The sequence below is a fragment of the Micrasema longulum genome, unplaced genomic scaffold (genome assembly GCF_059751315.1).
Source record: "Micrasema longulum isolate JH-2025_06_02 unplaced genomic scaffold, ASM5975131v1 h1tg001328l, whole genome shotgun sequence".
Classification (NCBI taxonomy): domain Eukaryota; kingdom Metazoa; phylum Arthropoda; class Insecta; order Trichoptera; family Brachycentridae; genus Micrasema; species Micrasema longulum.
Window position 1 is genome coordinate 217,419 of NW_028278515.1, and position 20,745 is coordinate 238,163.

Consider the following 20,745-nt stretch of genomic DNA (forward strand, 5'->3'; position numbering starts at 1 on the left):
TGTATTGTGTATAAGAATTTGTTCATTAGCTGATATAATCGGATCAGAATGAAAGGTTATTGAGTCCTTTATATAAATTGTGGAAACTTTTCTTTCACAGATTTGAATTTTTTTTTTACCAAAAGACTTAGAAGTGCTATTAATGTGTATGAGGTTCTTCTACAAGATTTACTAGATGAATCACTTCACAGTTACCACTCGAAGATAAAGCCTAACATTTATTTAGCTCATTTTTGAAAGAAAATATTTAAGGAGAAAGTCATTTATAAATTTATTAAGACGCGTTCGTATGAGTCAAAATATTTATTATTTATATTCTGAAATCCCGTATGTTGAGGGTAAATCCCCAGTCCCCACATTTTACTATCGCTTGGTAAATAAAATTTTCTTTTATATTATCCATTGTATAGTGTATCAAAACATAATTTGTGATGTTTGGAAGCAGCCCGAATCTTCATAAGAGCTTTTTGTAGTATTTGAGCAAAATATTTTTTGTAGGCCCTGTCTCAAAACTTTTATTGATAACTTCGAATCATGTTTTTATAAATGTAAATAATATTATTATTATTATTTCTCCAAATTTAATATTATTAAGTTAGTATAAATATAATCTTCACCAACAAGCTACAAAAAGTGGCTTGGTGGGATTTTAGTTTTAGTAAAAATATAACAAGTGATTTTTTTTTTTGAATTGTAAAAATGTTCTATTAAAATAAATAAATTTAAAAAAAAATGTAAAAAAATTCATCAATTTCAACTCACTTTAGAAAACGTCTTACTATTCGTTAAAAAAATGCAAATAATCATAATGTACACAAAATTACTTTTATCATTAAATAAATATTTAAAATACTAACACTTTAGTTTTTTTATATATTTTTTTGTATATACGCCTCCACTCGTTTGCGAGTGATTTTAAACACTTTAGTTTATCACAGGGTTAAAAAAGTGCAGTAAGTTATCGACATTTATCAAGAAATCGCTGTCCTAGCATACATCGTACACTTTTGTAACCAAGAATTGCAGGTTCTCTTTTTTGTTAGCAAGAAGCACGGCATCATCAGCATACAAAAGACAATTGACAGTTAAATCACCCATTTTTGCTCCCATCCTAAAACCTTTCACTTCTTTCATACAGTTATCGATATATACGTTGAACAGTCATGGTGACATTACACATCTCTGTTTGACTCCTTTAGGGATGTCAAACCTCGATGTGTATGATCCATTTACCCTAACACATGCTGTGCTGTCCTTATACATGATGTCCTTATAAAGAGAAGCAGTAGCCCGTGTCAGATTGCCGTTCACTCCATACTACGATAACATCTTCCATAATTTATCTCCGTCAACTTTGAAATACAACTGAGAATAAATTATTAATGACCTATAATTAAATATACACGTTACTCGTATAAGCACGAAGTCGTTAGCATTTCAACTCGTGGGTAATTGCATTCCTTGCCTTCATTCTCTAACGGACTGTTGTCGTGATCAGACGCGACTAGGGCTTCATTCATTAGTGGAATTGACAAGCAATAGGGAAATATCACATACTACGAATACCGATAAAAATATATGAAATGGATTTAGAAATAATCAATTGTATTTTCAAAATCAATATGGATATTGTGGAGAAATGTTTACACACATAAACGTAAAAAAAAAATTAAAAATATGTTGCTAGAAAAACGCGACGTGTTTGGCCTTAGTTGTTGTGACATCAAGATTCGTGATAATGTTCTGAACAAATTTTAATGGCCAGGAACAAATAAACATGAATTATGATGTATTAGGAGCGTGGCCAATGGAATGACCGTTTTCGCGGGAATTCAAAATTACAAATTTCAAAGTATTTTTTATGCTACTAATAATTAGCAAAAAATATTTTTTTTCTGGACAGAAAGTATTTAATAGACCTTAATTACTTTAAAAATGAAAAAAATGTGATATTTCTCTATTTCGCTACTAAATAATACAATTAGAAGCCGGCTTTCCGATAAGGCGTTAAATGCCTCAACATGTCTAAAGGTCTACTTTGCTTATTTTAATGCTTATTATTGATTTAATAGCAAACAATTTCGTAGACTTTTATTTGAGTTTTTGTATATTTTAATTTATCAAAAAAACGTATGTTATTATACAGAAATGTTTGTTTTTTTTTAATTTTGTCCATCGGTACGACCTTTTGGCCGCCCGCGGAGTCTCTTTTAAAGTTAATAATGGATTTTTCGTAGATTCCCGATTCCGGGGAAAGCCCACTATTTTTTTTATTACCGGGTCCAGGGATCCAAATCCCGGGAATCGAGAAACCCTAGACATGACGCTACGCAGAAAAATGCTATATTATGTGTGATGGGAAAATATTTTAATAACACTGCAACTGTGAAAAACAGAACAGATGCATCGTTTCATTTGTAAATAATTTCGATTTATTAAATAAGCAGATAAATAATAACACTGACAACAATGGTGTACCTAATTACATAGAAATGTTTCTTTAGTTCATAGTATGAACAATCTTTTTGAATGAAAGGTTTCACTATTTACCATATACCACCCTCTTATAACATTTTACCAGTAACGTAATATTTGGGTTGGGTTGAAAACATCCCTCTATTTCCGCTTAAGTTTTTTTAAAAATCAAATGGGAAAATCCAATAACAATCAAAATCCATTTAAGCAACAAAGGTTATAAAGTTTAATATAAACCAAAATTATTTCATTATATTTTATTCACATGAGCGGCACTTAGCGGCATTTATACATACATGTTAGTAGGAGTCGAATATGACATTTAAAAATAAATAAATACTAACAGTTAAAACAACAATGATTAACCGATACTCCAAAACTGTAAAATAATAAATAGTATAATTATTATATAAATAACAATATAATACGGAAATACTAAGTGTAATACATTAAAAAAATAAATTAATACTAACAGTAAAAACAACAATTATAAAAAATACTAAAACGTGTGAAACGATAATTAGTATAATTAATATATAAATAACAATATAATTCGGAAATACTAAGTGTAACACATTTAAAAATAAATTCATATTAATAATAAAAAATAAAAAAAGATAAAGAAAAATATTGTGCAGGTATATGGCATATTATGTAAGAAAATTAACTCGATAAAAAAATCACTTTAATAAAGCAATCAAAATATTTGTAATCTATATAATTATTATTCTAAAAATTATTGATTGCGTCTGTCATGGACGGGTCAGTTTCACACGTATCGCGCCAATACACTCGGTCCGGTAAAATTAGGGTGGGTGGATACTTATTTACTATTTTCTTTAGTTTTATTTATCGAGTTTCTACCCGCGGGAGAAAATTTTGCTAAAAGAAATCGAGTGGAGATTGGTCGGCCTCTTGGTGTACTGGTTCGTTTGTTTACCTGCCGATTGATGAATAAAATAGCTTTAAAAAATATATATTAATCAGTCCACTTTCTTCTTGTTCTTTTATCGTTCCTGCTAAATGTCACTGTGGTGTGGTGACCGGCCAAACTCTTGCATAGGAATTTCAGTTTTATTTTCAAAGTCAATCGGACTAATTTTTGTTTGTAGAAATGTTGACGCTCAAATCACGAATTAAAAGGAACGGTAACAGACAAAAAGACGCTGCCTGCCTAATTCGCTTTGTATAGCGTCGTCTTTGTCACGCATACACTTATTCCACACTGGACGCGTGCGACAGAGACGACGCTTTACAAACTCAGCAGTCTCTTTCGTAAGGCCGTCGGACGATGCTTTGCGGAACGGACGAGGCTTCCGTAAATATGGAACGCGGTACAGCTATCAAATATTTTTGCGTTATATTATATTTCGGGGTTAAAACTCAATTTGAATTAGTTTTATACTATTATATTAAGTTCTTAATTAGTATTGAAATATATATAAAATGTAAATGCGCCGTGATTGTTTTATTTTTTTGCACCAGCAGGCCAGAAGGCCCAATTACAGTGGTGAATTACATCACAGAACACCCAGACTTGAGAAAAATCACATTGAACTTTTGTGTTCTATCGAACCCGGAACCTTCCGTGTGTGAGTCAATTAAACACTACACCACGGAGGCCGCCGGGATATTTAGCGTATTATATCTGTAATTTTTTAGCGGTTTTGGTAGCATTTTTCTGAAAGACAAATTATTCTTTATTACATCTAGATTGCTCCGAACAGCAAAATATAAATTGTGAGGCTTAAAGGGGGCAAAATTTCAGAGTGCCCCAGATTATAATTAATCAACTGAGGTCCGCAGGGCAGATAAAACGAGGCCCGAAGGGCCGAATTCCTTGGCATGTAACAGTCGGCGATAACCGACTGTTGCCTGCTAGTAATATTAAAAATGACTTAATTTTCCCACGCATAAAATACAAGACAGGTGCCGGGCCACCTTGTAAATTATATACTAAATTTGATACAAAACTATAGAGACAAGACATTCGTTTTTGGACATTTTAGGAATTGACCCGCGCAGAGAAATATGTAGCGCGGATTTACGTAGGGTAATTTTACTGTATAGTATTCGATATAATAATATATTAATAAAAATATGCGTATTAATAGGTACTTATATATTTTAAAGCATATTTTTTTTTACATTATAAAACCTAATTACATTATATTTTTACATTACTTTCTTTACAATGGGTACAATGATTTAAAAAAAAATTGGTATCAAATTTTGGGGGGTCATTGACCCCATGGACGTAAGGCAAAGCCGCCACTGCAATCCAATCCAATCCAAAGCAATCCAACACACACGGTATCACCCAATAAAGAAACATATTGAATCCAGCCTTGTTTACAACCTTATCCTCTTCATTCGCTTTCCGCATCTAATACACCAATCGCAGTGTATCTTGATTATTCTTGTTACATGAATGAAGATGATCAGTCTTACGCTACAGGTACCAGTCCAGGGACCATGAAGTATTCTAGTGTAAAATACCCTTTTAAATAAATATTTCATATCAACCATGTCGGGAATCGAACCCGAGACCTCTTGCATGGCAGGCAAACGCGCTGATCATTACACCATGAGGCCGACTTGACAACTCCCTAGATAGTGGAATCCAGCCGTGTCTACAAATATCTGGAAATACTCCAAATATCGTTGACTTTATAAATTGCCTATTGTTATAAGTTCTCGTTTTCCCCCGGGTAAAATGAAAACTATTCTTAAACGTTAATATAAATTTAATGAAATTAACACATTTATAGTATATGTCCGAATAATATTAACTAATAAAAATAAGCATTTTATTTACGTGTAGAAAACGACATTTAATAAAAATACGTTTTTCACAAAGTAAACGTGCTAAGAACATGCCATTGGTAATTTTAAATATCAACTTACCACATGACCATATTAGTATATTTATCACAAAATCTTGAATTGTTATCTGATGCTGATGAAGAAAGGGGATTAATTAGTCACTAATCAATGTTAGTTCACACTAATTATTGCACTTGGCCATCGCAAGCCGCACTTCACATTACTCACAATCACAAGCCACAATCACAGGTCACGGGTCCTATGCCGCCTAAACATTTATACGTTTAGGAGACCTACCAAGACGGTACGCGTTACGCGTGGATGAGAATTTTGATGAACAGGTATTTTAACATTATTTTTCTGACACTCTCTCGCCAATGCCTCCCCGATACTGTGCGAAAAGACAACTGCACGTCGGACTGACTATGCCTGAGTAAAATCGACGTTTTGTTGTCCCGTTTTCCGCACCACAAAACTGAACCGATCTGTACCGGTCCTTCTGCGTTTTTCAAAAATAGTTATATTTGTATTCCGTACGTCCGAAGACGGCATATAAAACTGGGCGCTTTTAAGTGTTTTTGGATGGTCCTAGTTACCATAATAAACTATATATAAAATATAAAAAAAACAACGAGGAACTTCAGCCCTACGGGAAATTGGATATAAAAAATGTTTTCTTGCGCAGGATAAAAATTAGAGCATTAAATTGTAGTGCAAAGTTTCTTGAAAATGTACGGAAAAATTAATAAAAACGCACTACTTTGAATGACGTCACTGGTTCATGCGAATCAACCTATGATCTGAGAGCTATGTAAGATTTCCGGTTTGCTTGTCGCTTCCGGACCAATTGGAAAAACTGAATCAGAATAAGCGGAAATGAACCTCTGACGTTACACGCGGAGTTATTTCAGAAATACAAAACTTTAAAAAATCGTAGCGCTGATAATACAGTATATAAAAATTAATAAAAAAAGACCTAGTTTAATAGTCTATTAACAAATAATTTTTTTTTAAAAAAACCACTGAACTTCCTCATTGAGACACGCCAATAGTAAATATCTAGCGTGTAAAAAATCACTGCTATAGTGCTATAATCCAGCGAGAAAATACGGAATACGTGTGTATGAAAAAAAGTCAGACCGCGTTTCCATTTAATATTCTAAATTTAACAACAACGTTTACACTTTTTTCTTTAAACAAGTTATTTATTTCATTAAACCGCCTGCCTGGCTGTTGTCTCAAGCCTGAACCGCATAATGCCTTCAGTTGCTAGCTGCTTCGTCGGTACGTTGCTAGGTAATACGTTACCCCCCGTTTCGTTCCGTCGTGACAGCAGCTCCATTATCAATATGCCTAGTCATGTTGATCAGGGATATCACACCGACGATATTTGTACAGATATTTTGACGATAAAAATAATTTTAAAGTTGTGTTCTCGTTGAACAACCGTGTAAATAATTTGTATTCAGTCAATGGACATTGGTGTATATCAAGTATGTACAGACAACAAAAAAAAGATTTCATCTAAATTATTTGTAAAAAAAGAATTTATGCAATGCAACACCGCGCATCTAAACCAAATTGTTAAAGAAATTTATATAAGTTTTTCTTGCATTATCCATCCATACTTAATATAATTTAATTAATTTTATTTTATTTTATTTTATTTTATTTTATTAGGGAAATCAACAGTTCTACATACATATTTTTAGTAAACAAACAGATATAGTGTATGAACTCAGAACTAATAACAGATTTCCACATAGTATACAAAGTTAGTAAAGAAAATATATTACATATCAAATAAATACATACAATTTATACATATCAAAAAATAAATGCGGAAGTGTGTTCATGTCTCAACGGAGCTACCAATTGACACTTTTTTTTGCATAGGGACAGTCGGAGAAGATGAGAAGTAAAATCGGATACTTATTTTTCATACCGAATTAAAAAAAAAACACAATGAAAAAATATATTAAACTTATATCAACAATGAGCAACATCATCATTTACTTTCCGCACCCAATGGTGCATAGGGCATTGCATTGGTACTCCAATCGCAGCGTGCCTTGATCATTTTTGTCACATGAAGGTAAGATAATCAGTCTTACGCTTCAGGTACCAGTCCAGGGACTATGAAATAGTTTAGTGTGAAAAAAGCCTTTAAAATAAATATTTCATATCTACCATGTCGGGAATCGAACCCGAGACCTCTTGCATGGAAAGCAAATGGGCTGACTATTACACCACAAGGCCACGAGCAACATTATTTAAAAATTAATAGGCGGTAGGTGGGATGTCAAAAATAATAAATTTGTAATCAATTGTTTAAATTTGAAAAATTGACTTGATTTATCTATTGTATTGGTGTTTGTTGATCTCGAGAAGGCATTCGACAGTCTCCAGTGCCTCGATTATGATGGGAAGATAACATATATCTTCAATTTTATCTGCAAATTAAAATTAAGTTTTCCATATGAAAAATACAATATGTTTAGATTTTTTTTCTAAACATGTTCAATAACGCGTATTTAGTACGTATAAACGCGCTATACCGCGCTATAATTGCGTTCGGAATACCAGCTCAGAAGGTTTCTGACTGTGTCTCAATTCAGTGTTGAATCGTTGGCTGTCTGATGAAAAGTAAGGAAATCATATGATTTTAGTATTTGAAAATGACGTTATACAAAATCGCACTATTTAAAATATAAATTAAATCATTTTCACCATCATTGACTTTCCGCATCGAGTGGTTCATAGGGCACTGCATTGGTGCACCAATCGCAGCGTATTTTGTTTTTTTTTGTTACATTAAGGTAAGATGATTAGTCTTACGCTTCCGGCGCCAATCCAGGGCACTATGAAATATTTTAGTGTAGTGACCCTTTTGAAAACATATTTTAGTAATAATAATAGTAGTTATCGGGTTGTGGTCCTGTGGATAGTGTCTCGGACTCACGGACCGAAGGTCCGTGGTTCGAATCCCACTCTACCCCAACTCGATTCCATTTTCTATTAGTGAGTTATTTACAACTCGGTGAAAGCGGCCCTCAAAACTAAATATTTGGGTAAATACCCACGAACGGGCCATGCCTTTGTGGGATTTTTTTGTTTACTATTTTTCTATTAATATGTACTTTATTGATATGTAATTATGCTTTATTTTTTTAATACTCTGTTTAATTATCATGTTTATTGTAAAAAAACAAAAAAAAATGAATAAAAAATAAAAAATAAATAAAAAAATCATAAGATCGCAAATATTTATTTTATATTTAAAAAAATATCTTTATTAACCATAATATACGATGTGATAAATACAAAATAAAACATGTTAAATGGCGGACTCATTGCCACTAGCAATTTCTTATAGCCTGACCAAAAAAATAATAATGCAAAAATTCATTACATTTCATGTCAATCGAACCCGAGACCACTTGCGTGGTAGGCAAACGCGCTGACCAACACTACGCTACACCACGTGGCCGACAAAAAAAGGAAATAAATATTAGATAAAGAGAGTCATTTTCTTTTTAAAAAATATATTTCATATCGGCCATTCAACAGTATTAAAATTTTGCTAAAAACAAACGGTAGTAATAAAATATTTATAGCCAAAATTTCATTCTCAAAAACACGATTGTTCCATTAAAAAGGGTTTTAATTAAAACATTTATGCTATTTAATTATTTTTAACGAAAACTGAAAGCATAATTTAACATAAGAAAAATATCACCAAATTCGTGCGATTTAAAAATGCTTTTATTTCTTTTTAAAAACAAAATTAAAGTTTTTTATTTATTTACTTTCACGTTAATTCATTGTCTTTCAAATTAGAATAAATTGTGCTCAAATACTTTGTCCATATATGAGTACCAATGTACCTAAGTTTAGTTTAAATTTCAAAAGGCGTAATCTGCTGGCCCAAAAGTAAAAATATTTTAGTTCTGTAAAACTTTTAAACGCCTATATTTTCACATAAAATGTTTATTTACATTATTTCTATAATAGCGCGATCACTTTTAAAGAACGGCGTATATAACTGGCGAAATCGTACAATTTTCCTATTTTTTATCAGACTTAGCCTTAACGTCAGCTTATAAAAACTATAATAATGACAGTTTGATAAAAATATTAAATGTTAATATTCAATTTCCCTTAAGGCAGCTGTACACGTTGGCCAATTTGTTCACTAGTACGCTGGCAGTGTGGCTCGTCACAAGTAAAGCTAGGGTTTCCTAGAACAGCGGTGCCCGTATCTTAACGGCCGTAGTGAACGATAATGCGGTAGACAGCCGCCATAACGGTGATTAGAGAGTGGTTTCATAAGAAAACAGTGTTATCAACAACGTTTTTCTAGGAAACCACTCTCTAATCACCGTTACGAAGGCTGTCCAGCGCATCACCGTTCACTACGGCCGTTAAGATACGGGCACCGCTGTCCTAGGAAACCCAAGCTTAACAGTTTACGAATCTACCGATTTTAACTTGATGGAGGTGACAACTCTGGTTTAGTGTTTCCCGGTGGGGGTCAATGTGCGGACGTGTATAATCGAATGTTAAAAGCGCACAAGAAATACTTGTCTCAGGCGCCGAAATGGACATAGAAACTATTACAGCGGTTACGATTATAAAATTTTATTTATTTATTTCAGATTCCAGGAAAAAATGCACTTTGGCGATTTATCGCTGTAAGATATATCAACAACAAAAAAACAGAAAAAAAAATGATCAAAACTTTTACTTAATAACATTAATAAACGTGTTTTCGAATTACGATTATTAAAAATAATTTATTTAAAGAAACCAACACCCATCACAATAAAAAGTACGATATTTACAAACTTACCAAAAATTATAGACCAATTATTCAATGAATAAGCGGATGCAGCTTGTGTACATAAATTTATTTGCAAAAATACTTTCGGTATCCACAATCAAATTACAAGGAATTTGGGATGAAGTTTTTTTTTTATAAAAACGTTGCAGTAGTTTACTTATTAAATAATTTACATGGCGCTCATCAGCATGCACATTAAATCAATAATGTGTACTTTTTAAAAACAGTTTTCTCAATGGTACAAGTCGATAAATTAAATACTTCCTTCCTTGCTCATATTCAGGCCGTTATCTTGTCGAAAACCCATGAAAAATAGGTGAAAAATGACAAAAAAACGCACACACTCTCTCCGGCAGCTCGTAGTGTACTAAAAACAGGCCCAGCGTGTGGACGCTTTAACAATTCGTTCGGCCATCACCCATTGATCTGTGCTGAAAACCGACAATATCTGCCAGCCACAAATAAGTCCCTCTACACGTTTGCCAATGCTCATTTGCCAGCGTGCTGGTGAACGGATTGTCCAACGTGTAGAGCTGCCTTGACAAGAATGCATGTCACGGTGACGATAATGCACTATCGATTACAAAGCCATAATTTCTTAGTTAAGCACTGAGCAATTTTTTTTATGTTAGGTTTTGCACCTCAAATGTACGAGTTACATAAAAGTCCATAACTTTTAAGGAAAAAATATTTATTAGAAAAAATCATTGGCCCAGGAATATTAGACCAAAAATAGCCATAAACATCAACTGTTTCATAACCAGCTGATTTTTTGTTATATTATTGTGATTAAAACGCAATACTTCAATTTATTCTAGCTGCTTGCGTTTAAGTTATAACGGTTTTTTTATTTTATTTTATTTTTATTCATTTACAATTTTAAAAAACCCGTTAGGGTTACATTAGAAATTTAATATTGTCTAGTCATTTTATGTCTCGTCTAGTCTAGTTAGTTCAGTCATCATGTGCTTTTTCAGATTGATTTTAAATTTGTCTCCATTAAAAAGTTTTCAAGTAGTAAGGTAGGTCGTTGTAGTGTTTAAGTCCATTATGTAGTATTTTTGACTGTCCTGTGTTTGTCTTTGCTTTTTCAATATGATAGTGTTTTTGTTGTCTGGTGTTATATTTATGTATGTCAGCATTTTTGACTAATATTATGTCGTCGTCTTGTATGTTTCCCAGTGTTATTTAAGTATATACTATACCACCAGACACTCTGTATATTGAAATATCTCAAGACGCACGCAGGAGAGGGGTGGGGAGCTTCGAGTAATAATTAAGTACCACATTTAGAACACATGTGCAAAAAATCAGCTGGTTGTGAAACATTTGATGTTTAAGACCTGAAATTCCTGGGCTAACAGTACATATTATGCTATGATCTGGGAGCATAAAAACTTTAATTTTGAAAAAATTCTTATGTTTATTGTTAATATTTTTTTTTAAATTACCGTTAACGTCGAGCCAGCGTAAACTAAGGAGTTTGGCACATTTCATACCATGGCAAAAATCCACACGACACGATGAAATAACATAAGGTGGATTGATATTTGTTGCATTATATTTTTTTAAATGATGGAATGCCAGGCAAACGCACAGACCAGTGGACAGTACGCCGTGAGGCTGGCTAATCTCCAGGATCTATATAGGATCTACATCATAATCTGCAGGATTTTTACCTAATAGTAAGCGCTGAATACACATTTCATTAAATACAAAATAATATAAAATTTATATTTGAAGCACTAACTTTGTGGTTGACCTGGTTCTCTGCGCTACACTGGCTATATTATAAATTATAAGGATAATCTTTCAAGATGATCATTGTCAATTTGTTCTCGTGATATGTCAATTTTGTATTTTACTAGCTGAACCCGGCAATGCTTTGCTATTGCTAGATTTGAGTAAGCACTCGTATATATATTAAATGAACACAATCGAAAGTTTGATATCAATTATTGTATTAAGTTCAAATTAGATATGTACGAGTATTATTTTTGTGTTTCGGATGACATAAATTGTGAGGATATGCGGCGACAGGAAATGTTGATAAATATGTATTTAAACATTGTTTTCCTGTTACTGTCTTGCAGATGCCTCCCCAATACTGTGCGAAAAAGACAACTACACGTCAGACCTTTTTTTAAATAGACAATACGACGTTCGTTGTCCCGTTTTCCGCACCTCAAAACTGAACAGATTTTTTACTTTTTTAGACATAGTATCAGATCAAAATTTTCTGTATCGATACGTTTTGCATTTTTTGAAAAAAGTAATCATATTTGTTTACCGTGCACCGGAGAACAGCAGATAAAACAGGGCGTTTTTACGGGTTTTTGGATGGTTCTAGTTCTCATAGTAAACAATTTATCAAAAAAACAAATAAATAGGGACACGCCAATAGTAAATATCCATAGTGTGTAAAAAAATACTGCTTTAGTGCCATAATCCAGTCAGAAAATACGGAATACGTTTGTATGATGGAGTCAGATCGTGTTTCTTCTTAAAATAAATACCAAACTTTGCTTCATAATGCTTTTACTTAGCCATAGAAATAGGTTCAGTTTTCTTAAACAAAACCATTAACCTATTAATACACATATTGTACCTTGAGCCCTCCAAAATTAAAAAACTTAACTCATGCCCAAACGATCAGTCACGCCCAACGCGTATTTAGTCATTCTTTAACCGCCTGCCAGGTTTTGACGTGAACTTGATATTTAATTAGAAACCAAAATGCCTGATTGCGTCTTGAAAGCGTGTAAAAACCGTTCGGATAAATGTAAAAAAGACGATGTAACTTTTCAATTGTAAATAGGTACCTAGGTACTTATTTATATTTTTTTTTTCTTCTATAACTTAAAATAATAAATATTCAAATTAAGATTATTTTTTTTAGTGCCAAACTTTGCTTTTTTTGCTAACACGGGTGTTCTTAATGTAGGAATACGATTTTCAAAAATGTATTAAATGTCAGTTAATTTTATTTTAGTATTGCCAAAAATCAAGTAAAAAAAAATAAATGGGTAGAAATTATACGGAATTCAAGAAAATAATCTGATTGGGATCCACAAAAAAAGAATGTTGTTCGTAAACATTCAAATAAAAACTGTTTTTATATACAAAAAAATAACATCCTCTCAATTTTTCAGTATATGCATTCTCGCTTAATGCAGCCCTGTAGGTCGATGAATAAAACATTTACGCTCCTAATCCTAATAGTCCGGGAGGTAGCGTTGCAAATGAAAGTCACAGTAAGCCGGCTGATTTTGATATCGACAGTTGATGTCGAACAACTAATGAACTAATCGGTTAACCGACCGTCAGCTGCTCGAGTAGCGGTGGGTCTGGGAGTGGGAGACCGCGAATGTGGTAAAAAAAAGTGATAGTACGCCGGCTGTGACGTTTTTTAAAACATAGTTGACATCGTAGTGAGTTGAAAAAACATCGTCAGCTGCATGGCGAAACTTAAAAAAAATAGTTGATATCATAGTGAGTTGAAAAAAGTTTCAGCCGACTTTATTTTACGTATTTTTTTTTACAAGTTCATGCGAGCAACTGACGCATAATCCCCCCTCCACTATGCAGTTGCCGACTTTTTAAAAACTCACTATGATGTCAACTATGAAGTAGAAGTAGTAGTTTTCTTTACCTCTTTCGCAGCCTCCCACTCACACTTCCGCCGCTGGTGCGTCAGCTGACGCTCGGTTCAATAATTAGTCATACGAGATCTATCGAAAAAGATAACAACCGATCGGCGTAAAAACACTACATAAAATGCAACGCTACCGCCCGGACTATAACTTTTTTCTGCTGATTGAATACAAGATTTTAAGAATTTTAAAAATGTCCATGGCAAAGCTCATCATTTTCTGAAAAACCGCACGTAAATCGGCCCAGTAGTTATTTAGTATATCGAGGACACACTTGCGAATATTGCCTTTAATGTAAACAGTAAACAGTGATGTAGAGCGGTGCTTATTTCTTTTTAAATCCGCTTCTGAAATCCACCATTATATTAAATATTTCATTTTTTATATTACTCACAAACTACAAACATACTTGATTGCAAGGTATGTATTATATGCAAGAACAATGAACCATTTTTTTAAATATGACGCAGTACTAACCTAACATATATTTTTAATATAGATAATTATATTTTCAGTTCATGTCTAAAGTGTTGAAATGACAAAAACCCAAATATTTTCTAAATATCGAGGTGATTTACCAGTTTGTTGAGAGAATTTATAATATTTTTTGCTTGGGAATGATAGCCATAATGATAAGCAAATTTCCGCCGAGTCACTGTGCTACGCTGTATTTATTATTTTTATAATAGGAATTAGTAAACAGATCCACGCGTTCGACACACACACATACACCCACATCCACACACCTTACACTGTCGAGTGTTTGTTCAGGGCTGGTATTCCGAACGCTTTTATAGCAGCTCAGAGATAGAAAAGTTAAATAATTATTTTTAATAGACCAGGTTAATAATCTAACTTAAAAATAAACTTATTATTTTTATTTAAAACAAATGGTGCATCAACTTTAAAATGAGTAAAAACCATATTTGTGTTTCATCCTTTACTTATGGTAGAATTTTAAATCCTATTTTAATATTGTGTCAAATGGGGAATTAAAATTTCACTTTTCAGGAAGATAATGTTTACAAGTAAAATAATCAAAAAAATACAACGTACGGTATTAATAATATTAGCCTTCAGTTAACATGATTCGAGAGTCCGATTAATATTAATCATCTAGGAAAGAAATTTACAAGTTATAAAGCAGTCAGGTCAGTAATCGCAGCCTATTTCCAAGACAAATACAATAAAAAAAATTCGAGGGTATAAATTAATAAATTTAAAGATCTAAAAATTTGTATATCTTAAAATATAATATTTGTATTGAAAAGAAAAAATATCACCAGGGCCGCGATAACACCATTGTCAATCTTCCCATGAAGATAACAGAGTTATCTTCGACTGATGATTTCTATAAAGAAAAATCGATATTTGTGTACGAAAAAGAGTATATTTGCATGAACATTTAAAGTATCTTCATCCGTAAGCTATAATTATTGAACATGTTTAAAAAAAATGTATGCATATTCTGCTTTTCATACAGAAAACTTAATTTTACTTTGTAGAAAAAATTTAAGATTTATTTTTATTTAAGAAGGTAAATATGAACAGAAAATATAAAAGAAAACTAATGAAACCCACTAAACCGCGAAACCGGCTTGTCAGCGAGTTTCTTATTTTTCCTAAATAAAGATAAATTTTAACTTCCCATTGTAATCGAGGCCCTGCTTTCTATTTACCCCCTTCCCTCTACTCCGTGAATTTTTTGGACCCCCATAGTATTTCGTATGTATTTTATTAAAATAAATACGTTTAATCGAAAATCCATATAAAAAACTAGAGAAATTTATTGATCCATCAAGTTGAAATTTGTCTTATTTTATTGCGACACGTGTACCCATAAAACAAAACTAGCAGGCGACATGCTAGAAAAATCGGTCGGCCCTCCGGACCCCGTTACCCGGATCCCGGATGCGCTATATAAGTTATCCACAGTACAAATGAAAATCAAAATTCATGAATCTTGGCGCTATATGCGTTATCCATAATGATAAAAGACATAATATTTTACTTGGCATATAATTGAATTATTTTAGCAATGTAAAAAATAATTCAATTTAAGGGAATCAGTTAAGTTTTGTCAACAAATAATTGATGTCCCACGAGGAAAATGGCGTTATATGTTATCCTTAACAAAAATAATGAAATAGATTATATTATTATTATTTAGAATACTTCAAATTCGTGCTTAATGAGATCAAAAATAGAAACAGTTCAGTAGAATCACAGGAGTATGCCAGATTATAGAAATGAAAAAAAAAATCATTGCTCAAAATGAACACGCAGATTGCGCCGGCGCCCCCACCCATTTTAGTGACATAAATCCGTTGATAAAACAGGTTAAAATTTGTATTTTATTAGAACAACACGTTTCTTTGTTTCATTGATGGTTATGTGTATGGCTCTACACAGAGGAAACAGCATCTTATATATTATTATTCTAAAAATGATTGATTGATTGTGCCTGTCATGTACGGGGCCCGTTCCACGCGTATCGTGCCAATCCACTCGGTCCGGTAAAATTAGGGTGGGTGGATACTTATTTATTATTTTCTTTTTTGGTTTTATTTATTTAGTTTCTACTCGTGGGTGAAAATATTACGAAAATAAATTGAGTGGAGATTATTCGGCCTCATGGTGTACTGTTTCGTGTGTTTACCTGCCTATTGATGAATAAAATAATTAACATAATTATTATGAATGAATCGAACCTATGTTATTTCACGGTGCCGTGCTATGTTGAACGTTAGACTAATTTGGCGGTTAGGAATTAGACCTCTATCCTTAAAGTAAATCAGACTCATTTTCGCCTGATAAAGTTGGTCATTTAAAGCTCATTAGGTATTGCACCGTCTAAACGCTGTGTATGAGAGGGAGAATGCATAGAAATGTCAAAACATGTTGAAAAAAAAAGAAAAGTAATAAACATTATTTTGCTATAATTTGTAACTATACATAGTTTAATTGTCACAATGTAAAATTTAAGCCTTTCTATTCAATAAATTAAATAATGTTTCTCGATTTAATAAATTACGCTATATAGAAAAGTAATGTTTCTCAATTTTGAGGTAATAAACTTTTCAGCTGTCAATTCTGCGCTCTAGAATATTTAGCCATATAAATATTTTAAGGGGTAGGTAGTTTTTTTTTCCGTTTGTATATTTTCATTTATGAATTCTCTTGAATGTATTCTATTCTGGGGGGCCCTAAGACATTTGATCTGTGAGTCCGCAACAATCGTTCCAAATTGAAATATAAACCTTGTATATTATAAGCAAGGTAAATAATAAAGCAACTCCTATATAAAAAAAATATAAAAAAAACAGAACTAGCTTCCTCGGTTTATTCGTAAATCTTAATGTAACATCTGTAAAACAACTTTAAGTAAAAGCTCTGTTACTGTACGCACACAAACATTATTTTCTACCTTCCATAAATCCTTCCACAAATACAATAGTTACTAGATACTCCACCCTGATGCTGCAAAAACAATTAAAAATTAATACAACTTTCGGTCAAAAGAGGATTGGCCTACTACTCGGTTAAAGTGTACAATCTACTTCCATTATCCATAAGGACAATTAATAAGTACTAACAATATAAAATTGCTATTACGAAATGGACAGTGGGGGTGGGTTGCGCACAGATTGATGAGTGGATCAAGCCAAATAGGTAAAAATTTGTGTACTGTTTATGAAATTTGGTCTACATGTCTATATAAATTGGTTATGTTTTTTTATGATTATTTTAGTTTATATTGCTTATTATGTTAATGATAATTAGTTTAATTACGTTTTTATTTTATTATTATGTTAACTTTGTTAAATAACTAATTTAAGGCATCAATGTTTGAGTATGTCCAAATGCTTGCAGACTGGCTGGATTTCCTCCCTTGGGAGTTATTCATATTTAAATTTATTTCAACAGAGGGGGAAAACATTTTTGAGAAGGGGATATGGAAGTCTAGGCGTTTCCCTTCTCAAAAATGTTTTCCCTCTCTGTTGAAATAAATATAAACTTAAGGCATGTTTTACTTATTGTAAAATGTTTCCCTTGGTACGGGACACCCCAGTGAGGGAACATTATTCTGTATAAAAAAATAATACAAACATTTTAAAAGGATAAATAAATAGAGCTGTTAGTTGCTAATAACATATTGTGTTTGCGACCTTGAATTGTGGAAGTTTTTGAAAAATCGTGCTTTGGGCTATAAACACAGAACAAAATATGCATAAGTATGAGGTGGTCACTTGCCGCTAGTGACCGATCGAAGTTTCGGTTTCTGCCAGTAAAACGAGTTTCAGCTCAGCCGAAACCTGCAGTCCGGATGTGTCGTATTACATTCGGCTGTACTCGGGTGTAATCAGAGATATTGGATTGTTTTATTTAATTTTTATTTTATTTTATTTGGAAGTTCAACAAGGATACACAAAATATACACAATTTGTGAGTCAGTTTTGGTATCATTCTTCATATATATCCTCATTATAGACCTCCACCATCTTTCATAAATTATATAAAATAAGTGTGTGGCTTAATTAAATCAATTTGAGTGATAATAAAGATTGAGGTAAAAACAAGACTAATTGTTTTTAAAGAAAAGAAAAGAGAAAATAAGAAGGTATACGCAGTAATAAAAAAGTCTTAACATTCTTGCAAGAGGGTTAAAATATGCCATATTGTTTGTAAACATTGGAAGGTAAAATGTATCAGGTGATCTCGGACACCTACGGGGAACGTACAATGACACATTTTCAACACAAAACACCGAATCAAAATTATTGTGAATTATATTATCCAAGTACATCACATCTGCAATTTGTCTCCTAGTTTCTAACTTTTCAATTTTGAAATACTCCAAGCGCTCTTCATAACATTGAAGTAGGCTGCCCATAATACACTTAACTGATAAAGAACGAAGGATTTTTTTCTGTACAGTTTCAATTATGTTTTTATAAATCTCATAATGAGGTGACCAAACCATATATCCTTATTCCGAATTGCTACGAACAAGAGAATTATACAAACAAATTATTGATGATCAAAATTATAAATTATTGAATTGCCATTGTCTAATGTAAAAAATAAAAACTAGACTGACTTTGTGGTTTGTTGACTATAGTTAAAAAGTTCTAAGATCTTTCATATTTATATTTTTGTAATTCCTTTATAATGAATAAGCTATATGTATAAAAAGTGCTAAAAAAAAACAATAACACTCATTAAATATATGCCTTTTATTTAATTGTGTATTTTATTTAAACACTTATCTATGAACTCATGGGGTTCAACAATAAAAACGCCCAATTTTTTGCATTTTGAAGTGACTTTTAACTTATTGACATAAGTTTCGGTTTTGGCTGAAAATCTTGTTTCAATCGCCGCTAAACTAAAGAACCAAATTAAATTCACACAATTTTGCAATGTTTCATTTGCGAAATAAAGAAGTACAAAGCTATCGGTTTGATGAAACAGGAGCAGACCTAGTAGCATCATTATTTAAGCCGTGCTTGGTTGATTGGTTATCAAATATGTTAGATAAGGACTGTCACACTTCGGTCGGACGGTTGCAACTACCAGAATTGTAATACCGTTGTGTCCAATGCTGTACTGTATCTAGCTGAGGAATGCGATACGGAGATTGAGCAGAAATAGGTTGGGAAGGGCCACATTCAAATGGAGTGTGACTTTGTGCACAGCGCCGTAAAAAGATGCATCGTAAAACCAAAACTGAGAAATAATATTGCCCAGTTAATATCACTCGATTACAAAAGAAGCACGAGAAAACTACATACCGCTCTTGCTATTTACGCAGAAAAATGTCTGAATCCATTCTGAATGATGTTATGATTTGATAGTTAATAATATAAAAGTTTTGAAACACGTCCCACAAGGCCTTATTTACTATAAAGGGAATTTTTGTGATGAATTCCACTTCCTAGAAGACCAAAATGTATGGACTTTCTTTCTACCTTCCCTCATCTGTACAAAGAATGGCTGAAAGTGAAGGAAACCAAATGGAAATACCTTCAGCAATTGAAAAGGGTTTCGCCATAAGATAGGCATCATTTTCACGATTCACTGCCACTTTTGTGCATATTTTAAGAAGCTCATAAGAAAATAATAAACAAATTTTTGTTTGTTTGTTTTTCTAAGTATTATAAAAGTTTGCCAAGCAGTAATAAATTATGCAAATACCGTATTTCCCATTTTTAAGCCAAATAAAAAATCTGATACCACCCGAGTAACATATTTTTTGGCAATCAATTTATTAATTTATTTATGGTTGCACGAACCTTTTACATAATTACAATAAAACCAATGAAAAAAATTGTAAGTAATGATACTTTTTTACAGTAAAAATCAATACGATGTAATAAATATGCATAGGAGTATTCTCATTCACTGAATCCCCAATCCCCACTGATAAAATAATATTTTTTGTTTCTTCTGCACAATTTTAATCTTGGCGTTTAGATTGTTTCTTCCTCGACGATATATTACTTACAGAAGTATTAACAAACCTTATTTCCGTCTTTGGATAGAAAGGCGAAATAAATAGGAGAAAATGAACCTTTATGACTTCAGTAACTAGACAATATTTATATTACAAGTATTAGACATAATATTAGTGTCATTTTTTTCCTAAATATTTCATGAGGATTCAGTTTATCTATTTTAGTCGAAACATTAACTTGTTTGAATCAAGCAACAGGTAATGAAGGAGGTCTACATTACTATAGGAATACAAGTATGAAAATATATTTACGTAATTACTTAACATAAAAAAAATACTTTGGCAAGAACATATTAAATCTAAATTACATATATCTAAATCTTATCATAATATGGTACTTCGAACATCTCAATTTGCAAAAAATATGAATAAACAAATTTACTGCCTTTACTCCAAAGAGTTTATATCAAAAAGTGCATTAATACTCTAAT

At 32.3% G+C, this 20,745-nt stretch overlaps 1 protein-coding gene across 2 annotated transcripts in view; it reads right to left on the bottom strand.

Moving 5' to 3' along the window:
- Positions 1-20,745, bottom strand: part of Keap1 (kelch like ECH associated protein 1) — a 41,681-nt gene that overhangs the window by 20,658 nt on the left and 278 nt on the right. The window contains exons 1-2 of one of the 2 annotated variants that reach the window (XM_088235092.1): positions 6,442-6,563; positions 5,383-5,906 (exon numbers count right to left, since the gene is read on the bottom strand). The exons of the other annotated variant lie outside the window; for it this stretch is intronic. Coding sequence (XP_088091218.1) covers positions 5,383-5,393 — 11 coding nt within the window. The 5' untranslated portion in view covers positions 5,394-5,906; positions 6,442-6,563. Of the gene's footprint in view, positions 1-5,382; positions 5,907-6,441; positions 6,564-20,745 lie in introns of those variants that run through there. 2 annotated transcript variants of the gene reach the window in all.